The sequence below is a fragment of the Pyricularia grisea genome (assembly GCF_004355905.1).
Source record: "Pyricularia grisea strain NI907 chromosome Unknown Pyricularia_grisea_NI907_Scaffold_2, whole genome shotgun sequence".
Classification (NCBI taxonomy): Eukaryota; Fungi; Ascomycota; class Sordariomycetes; order Magnaporthales; family Pyriculariaceae; genus Pyricularia; species Pyricularia grisea.
This window is the reverse complement of record NW_022156717.1, coordinates 8,382,204-8,403,510: the sequence shown is the minus strand read 5'-3', so window position 1 is coordinate 8,403,510 and position 21,307 is coordinate 8,382,204. Positions and strand designations below refer to the sequence as shown.

The window sequence follows — 21,307 nt, the reverse complement described above, 5'->3', positions numbered from 1 at the left end:
TGACTATTCATTCTCAGGGAGGTGTCCAATGCATCGAATGCGAGCTTAGGGGGGCAGTTTCGAGCACCGAGGGTTCTCGTAGGGATAGTGACACACGCCTTCATGCGGCCCCTGAAGGCAATACTGCCGGCTCCCGAGATTGGTCGCCACACTGTGGCCATCATTTCTAGGACCGGAAGCACCAGGTCAATCTTCATGACAATACCCTATTTGAGTTTGAACTGGTTGGGTCGCCTCAGCCCTGCGAGCAACCGACTCGGATGCGAGCAGTCAGGCGAACATGATGCATGTCTGTGTTTCTGTCAAATATGGCGACAACACGACTACGTTCAATGGGGTGTTGTAGAGCATGGCCACGACTCGCCCATTGGTGTAAATGAGAACTTGATGTGAGCCAAGCCGTAGTACCACTGGTATGTGAGTGTCATCGTCAAAACTCCCAGAAGCTGCATTATCAGTGAGAGGCCTATTCAGCGGTGTTTCCAAGCCTGCGAGCTCTGGGAAAACTGTTGGGCGCGAGAGAATTCTCACGCGAGTATCAGCTCAGATGGAACTCGACCTTTGCCTGTGTGGTATGGCCGCTTCGCTGATGTTGATTTACGTTATGCCAAGTGTATGATAACCCCAGATCTCTTATCTGGAAGATAAGCATTCTATCAATAAGCCGTCGCTAGCTAGGTGTGGCGTCTAACCAACATTGCTTCATAGTGAAAATCACAACGAAGAGGACATGCTTGATTTGTAAGAGGTAACCATATCGTTTATGGACCGGCACTACCGTCAAACAGCTTCCGAATCTCCCTTTCACAAAAGAAGCGTAGGTCTTTGTACATGTTGCCTGGTTCGAGGCCTTTGAAGCTATGATTTCAGCAATGAAGTAGTTCAAAATCTCGAACGGTAACAATGACCACGGAAATACTGTTCTGGACTCCAACAATATCAAAAATAATGTCAGGGTGGTTCTTGGGGGGTTCCAGCTGAGGCTTCAATGGAAAGATTGTAAAAAGTTATTCAAGTGCAGCAATTCAACTGCCAGCAGTTCTACAATGGCTCTGCATTGCGGGCAGAGCCAGACGCATACCAAAAATACACAATCGACACGACTGGGCATACATATGCAGGGATGAAAGCTGCTCGAGGCGAACCTTTGGGCTCGGTTCAAGTTAAGGACTTGAAAGTCATATAATTGAGAAGCATGGTAAAGACAATACTGAATTCCCGGGGGTCTCATATCAAACCAATGACACCCGGAGCTAAACTATACGGCTAAACACCCTAAACTCTACCAATGCAAACACTGATCGGGCTGCTGATATACAGCCTCACTTGACAAGTCGTACCGACCAGGAGCCATTTGTGTGCACCTATTGTGGCAAGGGGATTTGCCAGACGGCACAACCTAAGGGTACATGAGATGATTCATTTGGCTAAGAGGAATTTTTAAGAGCAGAAGACCTCGACAGCGGCGAACAATGAGGCTGTGGACATGGTTTCTTGGGTTCGAAGGTCCTGACAGCTCATATTTTGAACGCAAAGTGGTGCGATTTGCATTAGAAGACTCTCTTGGCTTGGAATTGATCAAAAGGCGGCAGGGAGTGCTTTGGTGTTTTTGGACAACACATTAATGTTGCCACTTTGGTAACAATACTTGCTCAAGTCATACATAATAGACTCATGCTTCGAGTGACCTCCAGGGAGTTGGGTCATAGGAATTATAGTTGAAACAATTTTCTTTACAACCCGTCTGTTATTGTCCTTCTCGAATCTAAGCCATTTGGCTGTAGTCGTGCGTTGCTTGACAGCGCGGATAGAAGGTGGATCAGGGACTCAAGCGGAAGAAGTTGTACAAGATTTTCGGAACTTTTCCCATTGCTGAAGCCGGATCTGCATGCAAGGATCCAATTATGACAACCTATGCGTACGTGGCAGACCCTCATACATTCATATAATCCTTCAAGTTATTCATTCGTGGAGCCTGATCGTATACAAACGAACTGAGAGGCACAACCCTTAACATCAGCTTCCTCATCTCAAAGCGCGGCGGGAGTTCGTTTTATTTAGAATTTGGGATATCTACCTTGATGCTATTAGATATTATAACACTGGCGCTTGTTTTATTTTATAACAAGTTGATAACACGCAGCAGATATCTTTATTGATCGAAACGCATAATGGTTTCGCCTTGAGCGGCGGGACCTTTTGTGCCCAAAGTCGGTGGCTTAAATTCTCGTGTCGTTCCCAGAATCGATCATATAAGTTCTTTCATAAAAAGTTTAAACGTAAAGAAAGAGAATAGAGTAAAGGCTCGAAAAGTGTTAGTATCAGTTCTAGAAATCTGCTTCGTATACATACGTAAAATAAATATAGTAAATATCTCAGCCATCATATATGTGGAGCTAAATGACTCGAACTGGTAATTTATCCAAGCCCAGTTTGATCCGCTGAACGACTACGCGCCCAGCAATTGCATAAACCAATATTCCTAAGCCCCTATTGAACAAACCCTGGGAACCCTGGTTTGTAAAGTCGGAGATTCAAGACAGCTGGTTACATTGGAGCATTTTTATCTCAAGTTATAAATAACTTAGCCTTGATGGTAGCATAATCTCTGAACAGCGTTCGTGCTTATAAGAAGTCTACCGCTGCCTTAATTTAGTTGGCTCTTCTCGGACTGTTTTTTTATCAACCGCTCGGTGAGGAGTTCCTTGGTACAAGGTCATACGCCACTCTTTTCGTATGACAACTTGGAAAAAGGAGCAAAAGAAAAAAGCAAAAAAATAAAAATAAAAAAAAGAAGCACCTAACTCTGTCGCTTTTGTTTCTCCCCCCACGATGCTCTCTGCACTCCCCATCGCCGGCCTTCTTTTCGCTGCCGCCGTTACAGGGGCTTCTTTGCCCGCCACAGCCACCGATGCACCCAACACTCCTCCGACATCGTGTGCCTCGGGAGTGCAGATCTTTGTCGCCCGCGGTTCATCAGAGAAGAGCCACGAGGGCAGGATCGCGCCCATAGACCACACCATAGCCGAATCCATTCCTGGTAGTTCTATTACGGCCGTCGACTACCCGGCCGACATAAACGCGGTTAAATATTTGTTCAGTGTCAGAAAAGGGGTCACAAGACTTACGAAACTCATTGAAGAATACCACAAACACTGTCCACGAGGCAAAATCGTCTTGGTTGGTTTTTCACAGGGTGCGCATGTTGTTGGCGACACTCTTTGCGGCGCCAGCAGTTTTCCTATCCTGAGAACAAAGCCCATTGATTCTATTTATAATAAGAATGGTAAGTTCTCTTTTCTCCCTCAGTCTGCACAATTGTATACACTTTTTTTTTATTTTTTCTTTTTATCTTGAACGAGTACTAATTTGGTCTCCCACCCAATCTAGTCATCGCTACGCTTATGTTTGGTGATCCAACACGCGCCAAAAACCAGGGTTGGAACGTCGGGACCGTAACCGACCGCGACGGTTATTTCCCGCGACACAAGAATACCGCCTGCAGTCCTTATTCTCAATCCATGCGGTCTTGGTGCGACCAAAAAGACCGCTGGTGCGATAAGCATGCCCCGGGTGGCACTGACCGCAGTGTTCACAGTACGTACCAAATCAAGTACAGAAATGAAGCGAAGGATTTTGTCCTGAAGCAATGGAATCTTAACGTACGGTCCGTGTCCTAGCTGGGGTACATTCCTTAGGCATTCCACAGTTCTTCAGCCAGGTATCATTAGGAGATTTAAAAATTTAATATTGAATGAGTAGAACAGTTGAGTACAACCCATGTATCGGAGTGCGCCGAGGTCGATTTCATTGCATAACGTGTAGTATTGCTGCCGGGCTCACGGTGGCTTATTTTCAATGCAGTGATAGGAGTAGACTCTGTCTTTGCCAATACAATCCTGGCAATGCATTATTTTCTAATTAATCGTATTACAAACCACGCCGCTGAGCTACATTCAGCTTATTGTCTCGAGGGAATAGACAAAGCCTATTGCCACTCGAATATTCAAATAAGTAGGAAAAGTAAGTGGAGGGAGCCTCTAGTCTAGAATCACATCCAAGGCTTCACGACGTATTCAGGCCGTTGTCTAATATTTGTTGTTTGCGCATAATGGATGGATAAAAAGACTCAACAAGGACCCCATACCCAAAGTGGTCCCTGTTCGAAAAATGCTGAGCCACAACGAATCGGTAGGGCTAACCGTATACCTAAATAAAGCCACGTATATCCGACACGCACGATTCAATATTGGGCACCCCTTTTCAGTCACACAGTGAACAAGTGCACTCGGTACCGCTACCACCGCCAATACCACTACCAACATTACCAACACGACCCAGTGGTAAGGGCTCAAGGTTGGGATTACGTGTTTGGATAAGGGATTAGATCTTAGCGGTTAAGACTTCGGGTTACCTACAGGAAGGTAAACAAAAAAAAAAAGTCTCGACGCGCATAGGTGGAATATTAGCATTGGGTGGAGCTAAAAGGGGTACCCAGTATTGAATCGTGGGTGCCGGATAACGGAGCCCTATAAATAACTAGACTAACTGCTGAACAGCCACGAATCTAGATGCCTGTCCCTGCATGCGCATCATCTACAGCGCGATCTGCCCCACTTTAGTTCAGGCTAATCAGGCAGTATTAACCCTTACTCGGGTAACTACCTAGGTATGGCCCACCTTGTTCAGGGACAATCTACCTAAGCTATGATAACCTTACTCAGGTTCTCTTCGGGGTCGGCGATTTCCGTGTTGGAGGCTTCGAGTGGTGAAATTGTAAAAGGAAGCAATTTTGTATAAAGTGAAAATCTCAAATGCTGACAGCTGTCGACCCTTTAGTTACATTGCCTTGCCATCGACATCATAAGCTTAGTTGGACCTGGGGATTGTCTGTCATTCATGTTATTTTCAAGCTTTCGTCTGGTGCTGCTTGCTTGCTTCTCTCGTTACAACCATCTTGAAGTTAGCAAGTTAAAGGAACATGACGTGCCAAGTTTTTATTTTCCATCTCTTTTTCCAAAGAAGAATACAGAAATCTGGGAAGCAGTGCATCAGTGGCTTAGCTCAAAACCCCGCATTGCAGAGCATTCTATACCAATCAAACTTGATTAACATGGTTGCTTTGAAAATAAGTGACGTCAACACACCTGTGTAAGATATGCGAGGAACCGCAAACTTCAAACAAGTCACTATCCAACGTTGCTTGGGCATCAAAGCGCGCACCCTGTATTTAATGTTCTCCCGGGCCTCTGACTTTGTAGCTTCTCCTATACCCAAGCACATATTTTCATATCTAGAATAGCATACCAAATTGAACTAATATCATCAACTGTCACCAAGTCATCATGGCTGAACAGGTCGCTGCCAAACTGGCTGCCTCTGGGGGCACCGAATCCGCAGGTAGGCGAGGATCTCCCTTCATACCTTCAGCCTATTGCACAGCAAATAACGTTATCGCTAGGGTTCCTGAACGACATAATCGAGCAACTATGGCCCAATATCAATGTCGCCGGCTGTAGGATGGTCAAGGAGATCGTCGAGCCCATGTTCGCGTCGATGCTTCCAGGCCCTCTCGCGACTCTCAAGTTTGTCAAGCTCGACCTCGGACCTGTCCCTATGCGCGTCTCTGAAGTCGATGTTCACAAAGTGGACAACGGTGGGATCAAACTCGACATGGACGTAACTTGGGAGGGAAAAAGTGATATTGAACTTGAGGGGAAGATGGTACCCAAGGTGGTACGTCGGCAAGACAACTTGATGTATGAATGCACACTAAACTGAAGACACAGGGTATCGAACACATTCACCTGATAGGTAGACTATCGATCCTGCTCGGACCTTTGACGAATGTCATTCCTTTGGTACGGTGTCTCCTCGTTATGAGCTGAGGTATTGTTTCATCTTTCACAAAGGCTAACTATGGCCAAGATTGGCGCTGCGCAAGTGGCTTTTATCAACCCCCCTACGCTCAAGCTCGACTTCACCAACGCAGCCAACATTGCCGACTGGGCTCTAGTCGACAAGGCTGTTCGCAAAGTCATCCTCGACATCATCTCCTCCATGGCCGTCCTCCCTAACCGCTACCTCGTCAAGCTTGACAACAACAACGATTATTTCAGGACCTATCTACCTCATCTGGGCGCCCTACGTCTAACTGTCGAGAGGGCCATTGGCATCAGCGGTCCCAAGAAGAGTCGAGCAAAGAGACTGTTGGCCAAGATCGTCAAGGACGTGCCGGATTGCTACGCCGCGGTGACGGTCGGCGCGGAGGAAGAGTGGCGCACGTCGGTCAAGAAGAATGATCACGACCCAGAGTGGAACGAAACCCACGATTTTCTGGTTGCTGATTACGACCAGCGCATCGTGATTGACGTCAAAGACGACGACCTCGGCTGGGATGACGACATTGGGGTCGCGACAACAACCGTCAAGGACATCCTGCTGAACGGCGGTTCCCAGGAGCTGGACCTGATCCACAACGACGAGCCCACCGATTCCAAGGTTGTCGTCCACGCCAAGTTCTTCAACTTTGTCGACAGCGCGGATGCGATCCGAACCACGCGCAGCGAGAGCGAGGACCAAATCGTCGGTCTCGCCACGGTGCTTATCGCCAGCGCGCTGGGGCTGCAGGGCCAGCGCGACGAGTTGAACCCCAGCGTCAAGGTGACCTGGGGCGCCAAGGAGTTTCGCACCGCAGCCAAGTCGTATACCCCGGGGACTGATATTTTCAACCCGTCGTTCGACCAGGCCTTTAGGATTCCCGTTACGGCAGACCTACTTGCCAACCCTGCCAGCTTTAAGATCTCGTTGCTTAACAAGGCCGACGAGGTTGGATCGGTGGAAATTCCCTTCCAAGATGTTCTTGAGGCACCTGGATTGGTAAAGGAGGATAGTTTCGAAGTTGGGCAGGGAGCGACGATCAAAGCATATATTTCTCTTCGTGGCTTTGAAGTAGCAAAGTAGACAGGGCGACTTGTTTGTCGTTCATTTCCAGAAATGATATCGTCTGAGCTGGGTTCGATGGATTTCTCCAAACTAAACTAATCTTAATTGAGTTAACTTGTTCTCGAACCCTTTGATTGAATCTCATTTGAACTAGGTTGTCCTATTGCTGCTTACTATCATCCAGGAGACAATGCACTATCCTGATGTAATTATACATATCAACCTATGTCTGGTGAAAGACTGGATAACGTAAGATGATTTTTACCAGCCTGTCTGTCAGGTTTTTCTAGACAGGAACGTCAAGCCATTTCACTTCATTAGTCCCAAATCCTTGGCTATAATCTTGGAGCGAGGAGATCCATTTTGCTCATAGACGTCCAGCTCCAACTCGGGGTCTGATTGAAGAAGTGGCGCTCTGTACCGTGAGAAGATAGCTCTGGCAGGCTCAGGCGGAAACTAAAGGATCAATCAGAGATTCAGGACTGCGTCCGGAAATGGAAACTTGGCGTGACTATATTCGTCGCCGATATTGTTTTGGTGGCATCTATTAATATTTCTCCTAGTGAGTGAATCCCAACGTCGAAATATTCGGGAGCAATTTTCTCCGTCGGATAGAGTGAGACATTTTCGGCTATTTAATGGACTTCTGGCAAGGCCAGCAACAGCGTATAAAAACCGACTCGTTCAGCTACCAAATAAGGACGAGGCTTGTCGAAATATGTTAGTGGAGAGGATGCGCCTTGGCTAACAGCCTTCGCTTGGCAATTAAATAAGACCAGCTGCGCTTACAAACCGATCGGAAATTTCCCACCGGGCTATGCTAGAACTAGATCAAGTGAGTTGGCCATACTGATGAAGCGCTATTCCGATCAAAGAAATAAAGAATTCTTTGGAATGCGATGTAGACCGTCTGGCGAGAGAATTAGTAGTAGTAGTAGTAGTAGTATTAGTTAACGCCGGGCTCGGCCCGGCTTGTTAGCCGGCCGTTAGCAACCTCCCGAGGGGTATCTCGGCGCGCGTTCTATCTTCTTTATTTACACAGGGGGAAAACAAGGAGGGCAGAGGCGGATCGTGCCTGACCGGGTTCGGGCCCGGTCCTGCTCAGGGGGTTAGTTCACTGACGCGACCCCGTGCCTAAGGTGTACGGAGGGTTCGTCTGACGGCTTGTGCCGTGAGGTGTGGGTGAAAAGGCAATAAATCTATTCCTCGTCAGAGTTCGAGTCGCTTACGATCGGTGTCCCTAGGCGTAAAGTGCGTTCGTGGCGCGCGGGGCGCTGGCGGGCCGCTCTGGGGCGGGCGCTGAAATAGTTGGTGGCTATCGAAAACGCCTCAAAGCTTTTCGGTTGCCCGAGGCTTGTCTGGAAGAATTTGCGGCGTTGGGCGCGGTCTGGCGGCCCGACCGGCCGGTCGTTGTCAGGCCACGGCCAGTTTCTCCACACCGCCCGCGAAAAGCGGCAATGCACCGGGTGTTCAGGGGAGGTCCGCTTCCAGCACCAGGCACACGAGGTGTTTGCATCCTGGTGGTTGAAACGGTCATGGTAGGCTTTGAAATCGCCGTGGCCGGTCCTCATGGCCAAATAATGGCCCAGTAGGGGTCTTGGCAAACGCAGTTCCTCGGGCTCCTTTCTCGGTGTGTATTGGAATTTCCATTCCCTATATGCGGGGGACCGTTCACAGAGTTCTTTACGCCACCAGTCCTTTTCTATATTCGAAAGGATGGCTCTAAGGACCGTGCCGGCACCGCTATACGTGGTTTGCTGAGCCCTCGGGTCTGGGTCCGGCGGTCCGGCGGAGCCGGCCTTGGCCAGCTCGTCAGCCCGGTCGTTTCCCGGGATTCCCTGGTGCCCAGGGCACCAACGGACCCGAACCTCGGTACCTTGTTTTCGGAGTAGATCGACAAGGTTATGGAATTCCAAAAAGGCCCATTGGGACGAGCGCGGCGCGTCGCCTCTAAGACCCCAAATAACCGAGGTGCTGTCCACACCAATCCAGATCCGGGCGCCTGGCTGGGCCCTGGCTGCCGCCTGTAGCCCTCTTAGGGCGCCAATCGCCTCGGCGTCGAAAACGTGGCTTTCCGGCGTAATAGATGCGGAGCCTGCGGCAAATTCCAGGCCCGCCCTAAAAGCGGCCCATCCGTACCCTATTTGGACGCAGTTATTTTCGTGTTTTTCCGAACCGTCCGTATATACCACGATATCGTCAGGTGATACCATGTCCAGCCATTCCATAAAGCGGCGGGCCGCTTCCTCTTTTGGGACTCCTCCGGTGGGGTCAGTGCGAGAATCCGGGGCATTGCGAGGTGCGCGCAACTCTAGTCTCCGGATCCGCGGGAGAAGTTGTGCAGCCGTTTGCAGGGTCGTGGCCGAATGGCCCGAGTTGCGGGCACGAGGTGTTTCACGCAGGCGGCTGACAAGGGGGTGCCCCTTGTCCGCGAGCCTTAGTCGGGCGCCGTATTTCAGGCGGGTGTAGGCCAGCGCGACGCGGGCCGAGGGTAATCCTGCGTCCCTGAGAACAGTGGACGAGGGGGTGGTTTTATACGCCGGGAGGATTGCCCGTGCCGCTAAAACCAGCGGTTTGTTCAGTGCTTTGAGGAGTCCTCTTTGCTTATGCGCTGGGTTGTACCATGCCTCGGCTGCGTAGGTGGCCGATGAACCCACGCATGCCACCGCTGCCTTGCGAAGTGCAGCCGCAGGCGGTCCGTATTTTACTGCCCCAAAGCTTTTGAGGTGAGCAGCGACCGCCATTGCTTTGGCAGCCCTTTCGGCCACGTGGCGGCGCCCGTCTAGCCGTCGGCTGAACCAAAAGCCAAGCCAACGCATGCCCGGGTAACGCTCGGCCCCGGAGGCGCTTTGTCCGCGTCGACCGCCCGGTAGTTGGACCGGGGTAACCGTTCTACCATTAATCCGGATTTCCGGGTTGCGACTGTGCCTTTTCTTAGTGATATGGATCACCTCTGTCTTTTCCGCTGCAAAATGGATTTTCTCTTCCGCCGCAATTTCGTGCATATCCCGGAGTTTATCTTCCAGCCAACGTACGTTCTCCTCCAACGAGGGTGACGATTTCCATGTAAGCACGTCGTCTGCGTATGCCAGCCGCCACTTCGCACCGTTTTTGACGAGGTACGCCAAATATAGCATATATAGGATCGGGGAAAGGGGAGACCCTTGCGGGGTGCCGCACCCAAGCCGCCTAAAGCCCGTGGTCGTACCCTCCAGCCGGACTCGGGCCTGGCGGCCGCTTAAAAAGTTAATCACGAACCTGAGGAGCATTTTACTAAACCCGAGGCTCCGCATTTTCCGTATTAATCGCCCATGGAGGAGGGCGTCGAAGGCGCCTTGGACGTCGCATGCGACAAGGGTAACTTCCTCCCCGCGAGCTAAAGCCTGCTCGATATCGTGGGCGAGGGCACAAACCAGATCCGTCGCCGATCGCTTGGGTAGGGCACCGCCGTGGGTGCAGCTAAGGAGCCCGTTGTCGTGTATGGCCCAAGCTATCCGGCGTGCAACGAGCCTTTCGAGGCCTTTTCCGATGCAGGAGAGGAGGGCTATAGGCCGCCAGGATCGAACGCTGCTCCGGTCTTTCTTCCCCGTTTTCGGTAGCATCGCGACCTCGGCCTTCTTCCAAGGCGCTGGGAAATGTCCGAGTTCCAGGCAACGTTGGTAGAGCCTGCGCACCGGCTCGGCCAACGAAGCCCATCCGGCTTTTAGTAGCCGGACGGTCGTTCCGTCGATGCCCGGGGACGTGCTCGTAACCCCAATGCAGGAGCGCTCCGCCTCTTCCGCACTCACCTGGGTGTCCCAAGGGATTTTAGCCTCGTCCGCCGACCAGGCCTCCAAGGGGTCTCCCTGCAGGTCATCCTCCGCCGAAAATCGGCCAAGCACCTCCCGCTGCAGTGCTTCCGCTTTTGCTAAGGGCTCGCTCACTTGCTCGCCGTTAATAACCAGCGGCGGGGACCGGAGGCGTGGTCCGGCTCCCAGCCAGCCCACCATGTTCCACAAATCCTTATCGTCGCGCAGTTGGTCAATCCGGTGCCTCCAGTAATCCCGCTTCGCGGCCCGCACCCCTTTCGTGTAAGCTTTCTCCTCGGCAGAGGCGTCTGCCCTATTTACAGCGCTCCGTTTAACCCGCTGGAATTCGACCCAGAGCCGCTGGCAGTTTTCGGTCCACCAAGGAGCCGAGCTGCCCCTTTTTCCCGCCGGCGTACCCACGACCCACGTCACTTGCTCCCATAAAGTTGTAAATTCAGCTACCCACGCGTCCAATGCGTAGCCATCGGCCGCGGATCCCGGGTCCGGCATATCTTGCATGCCAAAAGCAAGTAGCTCCGCGAACTTTGGTAGCCGGTCGTCCCTAACTGAGACGTTGACCGCCTCCGGGCGGGGGGCGCCGCGCGTCCGCAGCGTGGTATAAAGAGATTCGTGGTCGGAGCCTGTGTAAAGACTGCTGTCAACCACAGTTACCGTGCTGGGGAGGTTGGAAAAAACCATATCCAGTAAACCCCCGTCGCGGTGGGTGGGCACGCCGATATTTCCTGTAAAATGCATGCCCTGGGCTTGCGCCCATGCCGTCAGTTGATCCCCTCCGCGTGCGTCTGTGCGGCCTGGCTGGTATGCAGCAGCCGCTACGTTAAAATCGCCGCCTATCACCGTGGGTCCATTTGGCACGGTATTGCATACCATTTCCAGCGCGGCCTCAATACCCGGAGCCCTATATACGTTAATAAACAATATTCCGTTAATTTCGAGCCAAAGTACGTCCCGCGTATTTTGGCCCTGCGGTAACCGTCGTTGTGCGGCCCCTAGGGCTGCCCCCTTCTTGACGTAGGTGAGCACCCGGGGCCGGAACCCAGTCATGGCTTCGTAAGTGCTCGCGTGCCATTCGTCCACTGGCGCAAAAACATCATAGCCCGGGTGCGTTTGTGTAGTCGTCTTTAGCCCGCACCATGGCTCTTGGACGTTAACCAGGTCCACTTCTCTCTGGTGGCATAACTCCAACAGGCTCAGATGCACACCCATCCTTTTGCCTACGTTGGCCCAAACTACGTCGAGGCGTTCCCGCTGCATGTTGCCGAGCGAATATTTCGTCATATCAATCGATGGGTTGCTTCCAAGTCTATCACATCAGCGGGGCAAGGTTCGGCAGCCGCTGCGTCCTCCTCCATTTCGGCTGCCCAAACGATTTCGTCGTGCACGCGTTCCTGTTCAGCCTGCAGGAAGTTGCGGATGTCCGCCCCTGCCGCCTCGCATGGCCGCGCTCTTTTGTTTGAGATGCTCGATCGGGAGCTCGAGGTTTGCGAATGCTGCGATGAGGTGCTTAGGACCGGGATTGCAGGTGCCGGCTCTCGGCGGGCCGCCTCAGCCCGGTCGTTGATAATCGCGGCACGGTTGGCACGTCCGATTCTGCGGATCCCCTTTAGTTTACGCTGTGAAGGTCGTTCAAGCTTCCCATTTACCACCAAAGGTCGGGCAGGGCAGTTCTCATGTCCGGATGGGAAATGGCCGTGGCAGTTAACGCATTTGGGGGCTGCCTTGCACGGCTCTTCCTCTGTCGCATGTTTTGCTTCACCACATATGCCGCAACGCGCCTGCCGTACGCAGCGACGTATTTCGCAATATCCCTGGCAGCCATCGTAGTGGTGTGTAATTTTGCGTGACTTTTCAACCTTCCGCGCACGTTTCGACACTCCAAAAAGCTGAAAAGGCTTTACGGGTTGAAGGAAAGACACTATCCACGTGCCCTCAGCCGTATGCGGGTCGTATCCATGCTTGGAAATATGCCAGTTGACTGGCTGCTGGCCTGTTGCCACGGTAATCTCCTCCTGGATTACATCATGTACGTCCTTTCTTCCGTCCAGGCAATTGAGCGTTCGGGGCACTCCAGAGACGGCGTATGTGTGCCAGGTTGTCGGGACAGTGACTTCCCGCGCGTCCAATGCGTCCATAATGGCCTTGACCGCGCTGGGGTTGAGGAGTTTTTGCCGTGTTTCCTCAGAGGCCACCGTAACACCCCAGCCCGTGGGGGTACGCTTGGCGTTTGGGATTTCACTGTGTGGCACCGAGACCAATTCGGCCAGTTTGGTCGTTACCGCGTATGGCTCCCTCGTCACCATCCGCAATTTGTCATTTACGCGGATCAGGATGCGGTTGGACGGCTGTTCTGTCAAACGTTTCGGGGCTTGGGAGCGGTCCCGGCCCGATTGGGAGGGAGTTGCGGAGCTGTCAGGTGCATTGCCGGGCGTCGTACGTATCGGGTACGAGCGCGTGGCCGGGGTTAAAATTTGCGTTGGGGCCGCCGCTGGTGGCGTGGCGGCTCGCTCGGCCCATGTGACCGATTTGTTAGTGGGCGTGCCTTTGCCTTTGGAGGCCGACGACGCCGTGCCCGTCCTTGTAATTAAGATGCTGCGCCTTTCGCTGGAACTGGTCGGCGAACGCGACGGGGAGCGCGAACGCTCTTTTTCAGGGAGGGTGCGACTGAGGAACCAGCCGCTGATCACATCATCAAGTTCGAGAACAATTCTCCTAAGCGCGGCGTCCTCCGGGGCCTGTAAGCTTTCGAGCTTGGCTGCAAAAACCTCTTCGAGCCAGCTGCCGACTGTTTCCACGTTTTCCAGCTCCTGCTGCAGTGTTTTGATGGCCAGGGCCGGGAGGCTGGAGTACCTTCCGCGGCCGGCCGGCTCAGGCGCATTAGCGGTGCACGTGTCGAGAGATACGTGTTCCGACTCGGCCTGGCCCGGCGGCAAAGCCTGCGGCGTGCTCTGCGGGCGCGCGCGGCGGTTTGAGACCTCTGGTGAGGCCATGACGACCGGCGCCCGGAGGGCGAAAATTCTTCAGCTGTTAAGCTTATTGGTGTGTTTGGGTGTGAATCGCTAACAAAGGTGGGTCTGACCCATGAATGGTGGAGGATGCTTGCTGGCGAGAGAATTGTGGACTGAATACGGTCCACCAGTTACCAACTATGCTTTTCTTTGTACATTTGGTGTGGAAAATCATGATCAACAAAGTACCGGAAGGAAACATACTGCAAAGACACGATCCTAAGCACAAGATGCAGTTGAACAACAGTTTCCCTTGCGACGTCCTCCCTTGGCAACAGCTGATTAGTTATACAACATGAACAGATTCACATCTTGCTGCCGCGGGGAAAACAATCACCCTTGCACACTTCTCTGTCAGAGGGCGAATAGGAGGTGGCTACCACTAGCGCCATCATCGGCAGACGCCGAGCTCGCTTCTAGCCGCCTCCCCCACGACACTTTTCCGCGCCGGCGCACGTCACTGACCATGACTAACCAACGTAGACGAGAGCTATCTGAGCGGAAATCCACTTTGCGACCCGCGACATCGTAGAGAGGTGGTTCCTTGCATGGGCGATCAGGGCCCGACAAGACGAGTCGAGATGTCACGGTGGCGGCTGGCTTGCAAACCTTGATGGGCATCCAGGCTGAGTTTTTGCTTTGCTTGGCATCATCAGCCTTTGATAGCGTCCATGAGGAAAGAGTGTCAGCAATACGGCCAGCGCTGATGGCAGCATCAAGTTGCCACCAAGAGCCTCATAAGCTCCCAATTGGGGGGTCTTTATTTTTTTTTCCGTCTCTGTTTTTTTCTGCCGCTTGCAATTTCCACATTACCATCTTCAACTCGATAATGCATAATTTAGCAGCAGTGCCAAAATGCTAATCTTTGAACTGCTTGCTGTTATCAACCTTTTCTTGACTGGAGTCGTCGCCTCGGCGCCGTGGAGGGCCGAGTTGGTCCTCGCGCCGATTTTCCTTCAAGTTCCGCCGTGTGCGGTAAGTTATGGAGTCTGGAGTTTTTTTTTCAGCTCATGAAAAAAAAAGCATACCGTCAAAACCGTGCAATTAGAAAAAGGTCTGACGAGAGTTTGGGGGATATTTTCTGTTTTCTAGGCAGACTGCGCCCTCGATGGGCTCTCGACGACGACATGCCCATATTCTAACCAGACGTGTCTGTGTCAAGACGACGACTGGTTCGTGGGTTATCTCACACCATGCATACGCAACAACTGTCCACCTGAGGAGAGCCTTGGTGGGTTTTGGTCTTTCTTGGGTCTACACGGATGCACTCTCCTGGCTTTCGGGAGATGTATGTTGATGTCCCAGGAAGCTAACGGTTCAACAAACCAAAATTTGCAGCGGCTATCAATGCAACCTCTACTATTTGCAACCGTCCTCCGGCAAATCACTATGTCGAACTTCCCCTCGGCATCGGGATCATGGCAGCCGTTCCGACGCTGTTGATTATAATTCGGCTAGCTTTAAAGCTGGCCAAGGTCTCAAGCTGGTATCACGATGATACCACCATCATACTGGCTTGGGTGAGTTTGATGCTGGCCTTTTTTGATTATTTTTGACGGGGGTTTGTTTGCTCCGGGGACAAAAAAATAGGTTGAGGTTGACCAGTGTCTGGATGTTGGCAGGTCCTGTTTGCTGCGCTTCTCCCGGCAGGGATTGTAGGTGAGTGATTGGTGATGAGAATACTTGTTGGTGATTTTATTAAAAAAAAAGAATATTTTATTGTAGGGGATGCCAGATGCTGATACTATTCTTGTAGTCATTAAGAACAACCTCGCCACAGACATGTGGGCGATATCTGCACGAAGAATAACCCGCTTCCTTTTGGTTCGTTCTACTCCTCTTAATCTTGTTCACCACCCCTTGTCTACTCACACCAAACACTGACACCAACGCAGGTCATATTCATCTTTGAACCGTTCTACTTTGTCATGATATGTCTAGTCAAGTCCTCCATCCTATTCACCTACATGCGCATCTTCCGCGAGCCCGACGCCCATCGCGTGTTTCGCTTCACGCACTACTTCAACATGTTCCAGACGGGCGTTTTTATAATCTTGTGTTTTGTGCAGTGTCGGCCCCTGGACCACTTCTGGCTCGGCTGGACCGGCAACAAACATCCTGGTTCCTGCTGGCACATGAACGACATACCCGTCATCCACGCAATCGTCGGGGTATTGCTAGATGTGTGGATGTTTGGTCTACCGGCCACTTTGGTGTGGCGGCTCAACTTGAAGAGTAGGGAGAAGATTGGGGTTCTGTTAATGTTTGGGTTTGGTCTCTTGTGAGCTTTTTTTTTTCTTTTTTCTTCTGTTTCATTCATCAAAAATGATTCTACTTTGACCACCATCCTAACTCTCCTACCATCTACACAAGCCTCATCGTAATAAGCTGCATCCGCATCCCCCTCCTCCTAAACGTGTCCCCATCGACGGCCGTGACCGACGAGTCCCTCGGGGGAGCCATCTTGTCGAGCGTCGAGGTCTGCATCGGGATCTGCGTCGCCTGCATGCCGGCCCTGCGCCAGTTCATCAGCGTCATGGCCGCGCCGCGCATCCGCCGCCTCCTTGGCCTGCCGGAGAAGCCGCGCCGCGGCACCAACACGGGCCGGTCCAACACCACCGCCGCGAGCAACAGCAGCGCCGCCAGGGCCAGCGCGCTGCAGAAGCAGCTCTCGGCACCGCCCGGGACGGCCACGACCAAGGCGGGAACGGCCAGGTCGGTGGATGCAGTGCTGCGGCCGCCGCCGCCGCCGCCGAGGAAGTCGAGAGATAGCAGCGGCAGCAGCAGCAGCCGCAGCATCGCGTTGAGGCCGCTGCCGCCTCCGGATCTGCGACCGCCGCCACCGGTGCTGAGGCGTGGGTGCAGGGCGCCGGGGTCGAGGGACAGCACGTGCAGCGCGGGCGACAGGAGGTCGCGGGTGACGTTTGTGGACGTGGACCAGGGCGCGGCGAGGCTGCTGCGGCCGATGAGCGGGGTCTTTGTCAAGTCCGAGTCGGCGGCGGCGGCGCTGGAGGGGGAGGCGGTGATTGACTTTTCGGACCTGCGGGCTGTGGAGATGCGCGGTGATGGTGGGACGGCGGCTAGTAGGGAGAGGTTGGTGGAGGATAATTGGACATCACCAAGGCCGATCAGCGAGGTCGACTTGATTGAGAGTTACCGAGTGCCTAGCGTCTATGTGCCGAGTTTTGGGAGACGGCCGTCGTCGGTGAATAGTATGACACCTGGGTTGGCGCTTTGAGTTGGAAGGACTTTTAATGTGCTGTGGGTTGTGGGTTGACTAGTGCGGACGCCCGGTTGAACAGTTGCTCATTTGTTGTCGACGACAAACTGGGTGATATATATTAGAGGGTATAGATAATAACAAAAAAAAGACCTCCCCGTCCGTTCTACAAAAACCATCTAAACTCCTCAGCCCTCGGCCCATCCCTCAGCTTGTGGGTCGGCACGTCCCTGGCACTAAGACGGACACCCTGTCGTCTGTTCCTGGCCTTGTTGTCAAAAAACATGTAGGTAAACATGGATGCGGCAGCCAACGCTCCGGCAGCACCAAAGCAGGCCACCGTTATAAGACCCTTCTCGTACTTGGGCGCATCCTCGAGCCGAAAGATGTTGCTGGGAACGAGACCCATCAGGTTGGCAAGGGGTACACCGACCGAGGTAAGGACCAGGCGCTGGCCTTCGTGCGCGATATTGTTGTTGTACCACTGTTGTGAAAATATGAGCTGTCAGTGACGGGGATCCAATTGGACAAAGTCCGAAATCAAGTGAACAAAGGGTTGCAAGGAAATAGATGGCGGCTTACGGTGCTGGTGAGTACAGATGGCGCAGACGTGCCCCAGCACATCATAAAAGTCGCAAAGTAGCCAAGCCGAAGCTGCGCGCCAATGTCTTGGATGGAAGCATAAATGGCAAACCCCAAACAGGTAAAAGTGAAACCCAATGCGACAAAGGCGCCGCGGATCCGTAGCCAGTCGGAAAGGAAAGCGAGGATGATGAGCATGACAGCACCCTTTTGCGATGGAGCATTTTTTTTTTAGTATTTGTCGATCTGCAAAAAGAAAAAAAGAGAGAAACAAAAAGCAGAATACTGTGTGAAAAAAACTTACACCAATGTTCGGAGCGACAGTGTAAAGGTTCGTTTGGATGGTGCCGTACCCAAGCCTCTGGATAATCTGGGGCAGGAACAAATTCACCGCTTGTGCCGAGACTCCAACGCACATCTCAATGAGCAAAAATACCCACGTCGTCGGGCGTTTGAAGACGACCAGGGACTTGCGAAAGTTGAACTCTTCCTCCACGACCGAGGACGAATCGACATGGATGCGGTGGTACGCCAATGCCTTCTCCTCCTCGGTCAGGAAGCTTGCGGTGGCGGCGTTGAGTGGCAGGTACCAGTAGGCAAACATGGCAAAAAGGACCGTGATGGAGCCCTCAATGATGAACAGCCAGCGCCAGCTAAAGTCGATGAGATCTGGTCGATCGATACGAAAGACGGCAAATGCCAAAAGTCCGGAAAAGGCATTGGCAATGTTTGCGGCCGCGTAGAATATAGCCAATCGACGCGCAAGCTCTCCACGGCGGTAAAAAGTTGTGAGGTAGTAGATGACGAGCGGGAAGACGGCCGATTCTGCCATTCCCAAAAACCACCGCAGCGCCAAGATTCCACCAAACCCTTTCGCTGTGGCAGTCAACAGGGTCATGGAGCCAAACACAATGGCCAGGCACGGTAGGACCCTGGCCGGGCCAAACTTCTTGCCGAGGATCGAAAGAGGCGGCGCGAAAATGACAAACGGCACAAAGAAGATGGACAGTATCAGGTTGTACTGACCCTTGGAGAAGCCGAGGTCGTCGCTCAGGCCGGCCGTCTGAGCGTTGCTGATGTTTCCCTTGTCGAGAGCGTTGAGGAGGTACAGGAACGCGAGGACGGGCATGAGGCGGACGTCGAATTTGCGGCAGAGAGCCCGCTCGGCGGCGTGGTCGAGCACGCGCGCCGTCTCGGATTGGTCCTCGATGACCTTGCCCATGTTGTGGCTGGCGGCCGAGTCCCTGCGGTCTTGTACGACCGAGTCCTTGCGGTCTTGTGCGGCGGCCGGTGTGCCTTTGTGGACCGAGGAGCTCAGTCCTGGGCCATCCTGAGGTGCGGATGACATGTTTTGACGATGGTTTGCAGGTGGTACTCGGGATGAAATTGGGTTGGTGCCGGGGTGCCAAGAATTTATTATCAAATAATGCAGGCTACATGCGACATGTAGCGGCCCGACCTCCAAAGAAAAAGAAAAGAAAAAAAAAGGTAAAAGAATCTAGACTTGATTTAAGTTGGCGTTGTCTTGTTTCTTATGGCGTCCCGAACACATGTGTACCCCTGGTCGCAAGCCAGCATTGCACCTAGGAAGGCACGGCATAAATGTAACGGTTGCCACCTTGGCCTCTCTGCAAAAAGGGCGTGGGAGTGATAACAGGCATGGTTGGAGACTAACAGTAGGTCGATCGGTTTGGGGGAACGACTAGAACTGCGAGATAAGCATGGGATCATCTGGGGTACGTACGTGTTGATACATATGGACTGTTAACACCAGACTGCCGAATTGCATGAATGTCATGAATTTCTCGTATTTACCCAATTCACTCTGTGTTGGAAAAAAATAGGCGTTCTCGCCATGAGTCTGCCGAGGAGATGGATACTAAGATTACCTGGCCTGAAAACCAACTGAATAGGCCCAAATCCGAGATGGAAGACTCGAACGGTAAATTTCCCCGCATCTACAACGTTGCAACCAACAGGTAGACAGCTTGACAGATATCTGGGACGTAGGTACCGCAGTGCAGTATAGATTATACCCTAGCAACCTGATGGGAAATGAATCCAATTATCGGTGGGGGGTTTGGAGGTTGGGGGTACACTAACCCCCACCGTTCGAGCGATGCGATTTTTAGTCCAGATAGTGTACCTGAGATAGATAGATAGGTAGTGCAGATAGTCGCTGCACTTGATCCATCTTTCAATCGTGCAAGGGGAAGACTTGCGTCCCGCTCGGATAACCTTTTGTTTTGTCAACAGAACAAGGGGTCTTGGTTCGAACGAAGCTGGCTTTTTTTTTCTAACTCGCTTCAGCATCCGAGAACTAACAAATAAGCAATATCAGTGGCTTGTTGGAGCGTCGAATAAGGTTTCTGGAAATGAACTGAGGGGGAAGCAAAGTGCGGAGAAATGAATGTCAGGCAAAAGGAGCATAAAATAAAATGGTTAAATTTAAAAAAAAAAAAAAAAAAAAAAAAAGGCACTGTCTGGCAGGACAAGAAAGCAAAAGCAAACCAAGTGAGGGGTTGGGCGGACCTGTATCCCCGATAGGTCAAATTTTCGGGCACCTTGTCCTTCCAACCAGCGGAGTTGAATGAGGGGACAATGGAAATGAATGTCTTGCCATTCCATTTGGTCTCACTACGTCACTGGTGCTACCACAAAAAAAAAGAAAGGTTTGGCCTGCTCGAAGCGGGATTATTTCTTTGTCTTGGCTACACCAAAAGGCACTTTTCTTAGCCTGGGATTAGTCGATTAGTGCCGGGCCGGAACGGGGTAGCATTTGAACGATTGCAACAGTACCGGTAACCCACCCCCCATGGTGGGGGTTTGTAGAACCCCGAAAATGAGCTGTCCATGGGAAATCTGTCCCGCGCCGATGCTCGGAGTAAGCACCGCTACCCGGGCGGTGAAATGCACCTGTAATATTTCTAGACTTTTGTCGGAAGAAGTAAAGATGAATGAATTTTGGGCGTTGATGTTGATGCCCAGCTGATTTTCTTTGTGTTTGTTTCAACCTTTACTCACTTTCACTCCCCAAACCACACAAACTCTGCAAAATCCATCATAATGTCCGAGAAGACCGCCGTCCTTACCGAAAAGGCCCCCAAGCCCCTCCCCGGCATCTACAGCCAGGCCATCAAGGCCAACGGCTTCGTTTTTGTTTCGGGTGCCGTGCCCATGGACCCCGTGAGCATGAAGATTATCGACGGTGATATTCAGGCACACACGGTAAATATCCGAGCTGCATTATTTGCTTGTTGATACGTAGAACCTGTCGCTAATCTGAACGTCGCCATCTCTAAAACAGCACCAATGCATCAAGAACCTGACCGCTATTTTGGAAGAGGCCGGATCTAGCATTGAAAAGGTCGTCAAGGTCAACGTCTTCCTTTCCAACATGGACGACTTTGCGGCCATGAACGAGATTTACATGCAATACTGGGGCGAGGTCAAGCCATGCCGGACGTGAGTTTTTTTGTCTTTTTGTTTTTCTTTTTTGCTTGCGTGATTGCCATGTAACTTCACCCGAAAAGCCAGACTGACAATTCGCGGGGAATGCAGATGCGTGGCTGTCAAGACGCTGCCGCTGAACGTTGACGTCGAGATTGAGTGCACTGCTCTGTGTTAGATTATGGGCAGAAACTAGGGTAGCCAGTAAGGAATACTATAGGGAGATTCCAAAATAAATGAAAAAAAAAAATAGACAATGATACACAAAATTTATCGATTGAGATCTTTCTTTATTG

General features: G+C 52.0%; 5 protein-coding genes across 5 annotated transcripts; 4 read left to right on the top strand and 1 right to left on the bottom strand.

Annotated features, from left to right (window-relative positions):
- Positions 1-2,832: 2,832 nt before the first annotated feature.
- Positions 2,833-3,680, top strand: PgNI_05090 (uncharacterized protein; the record flags this gene model as incomplete). Its single annotated transcript, XM_031125129.1, has 2 exons — positions 2,833-3,286; positions 3,391-3,680. The coding sequence occupies 2 exons, from the start codon at positions 2,833-2,835 to the stop codon at positions 3,678-3,680; spliced, it is 744 nt and encodes a 247-aa protein (XP_030984769.1).
- A 1,552-nt stretch (positions 3,681-5,232) lies between these two features.
- Positions 5,233-7,016, top strand: PgNI_05089 (uncharacterized protein). The gene is made up of 3 exons (XM_031125128.1): positions 5,233-5,400; positions 5,462-5,736; positions 5,929-7,016. The coding sequence occupies exons 1-3, from the start codon at positions 5,346-5,348 to the stop codon at positions 6,961-6,963; spliced, it is 1,365 nt and encodes a 454-aa protein (XP_030983556.1). The 5' UTR covers positions 5,233-5,345; the 3' UTR covers positions 6,964-7,016.
- Positions 7,017-14,614: 7,598 nt separating this feature from the next.
- PgNI_05088 (uncharacterized protein) lies at positions 14,615-17,472 on the top strand (the record flags this gene model as incomplete). Its single annotated transcript, XM_031125127.1, has 6 exons — positions 14,615-14,734; positions 14,852-14,990; positions 15,098-15,279; positions 15,655-16,040; positions 16,133-16,964; positions 17,131-17,472. 6 exons carry the CDS (start codon positions 14,615-14,617, stop codon positions 17,470-17,472), a joined length of 2,001 nt encoding a protein of 666 aa, XP_030983555.1.
- Positions 16,787-18,953, bottom strand: PgNI_05087 (uncharacterized protein). The gene is made up of 3 exons (XM_031125126.1): positions 17,866-18,953; positions 17,562-17,768; positions 16,787-17,463 (listed from the first exon to the last, which is right to left on the bottom strand). The coding sequence occupies exons 1-3, from the start codon at positions 18,907-18,909 to the stop codon at positions 17,146-17,148; spliced, it is 1,569 nt and encodes a 522-aa protein (XP_030983560.1). The 5' UTR covers positions 18,910-18,953; the 3' UTR covers positions 16,787-17,145.
- A 1,577-nt stretch (positions 18,954-20,530) lies between these two features.
- On the top strand, positions 20,531-21,260 carry PgNI_05086 (uncharacterized protein). Its single transcript, XM_031125125.1, has 3 exons — positions 20,531-20,789; positions 20,869-21,026; positions 21,123-21,260. Exons 1-3 carry the CDS (start codon positions 20,628-20,630, stop codon positions 21,187-21,189), a joined length of 387 nt encoding a protein of 128 aa, XP_030983559.1. The 5' UTR covers positions 20,531-20,627; the 3' UTR covers positions 21,190-21,260.
- Positions 21,261-21,307: the final 47 nt, after the last annotated feature.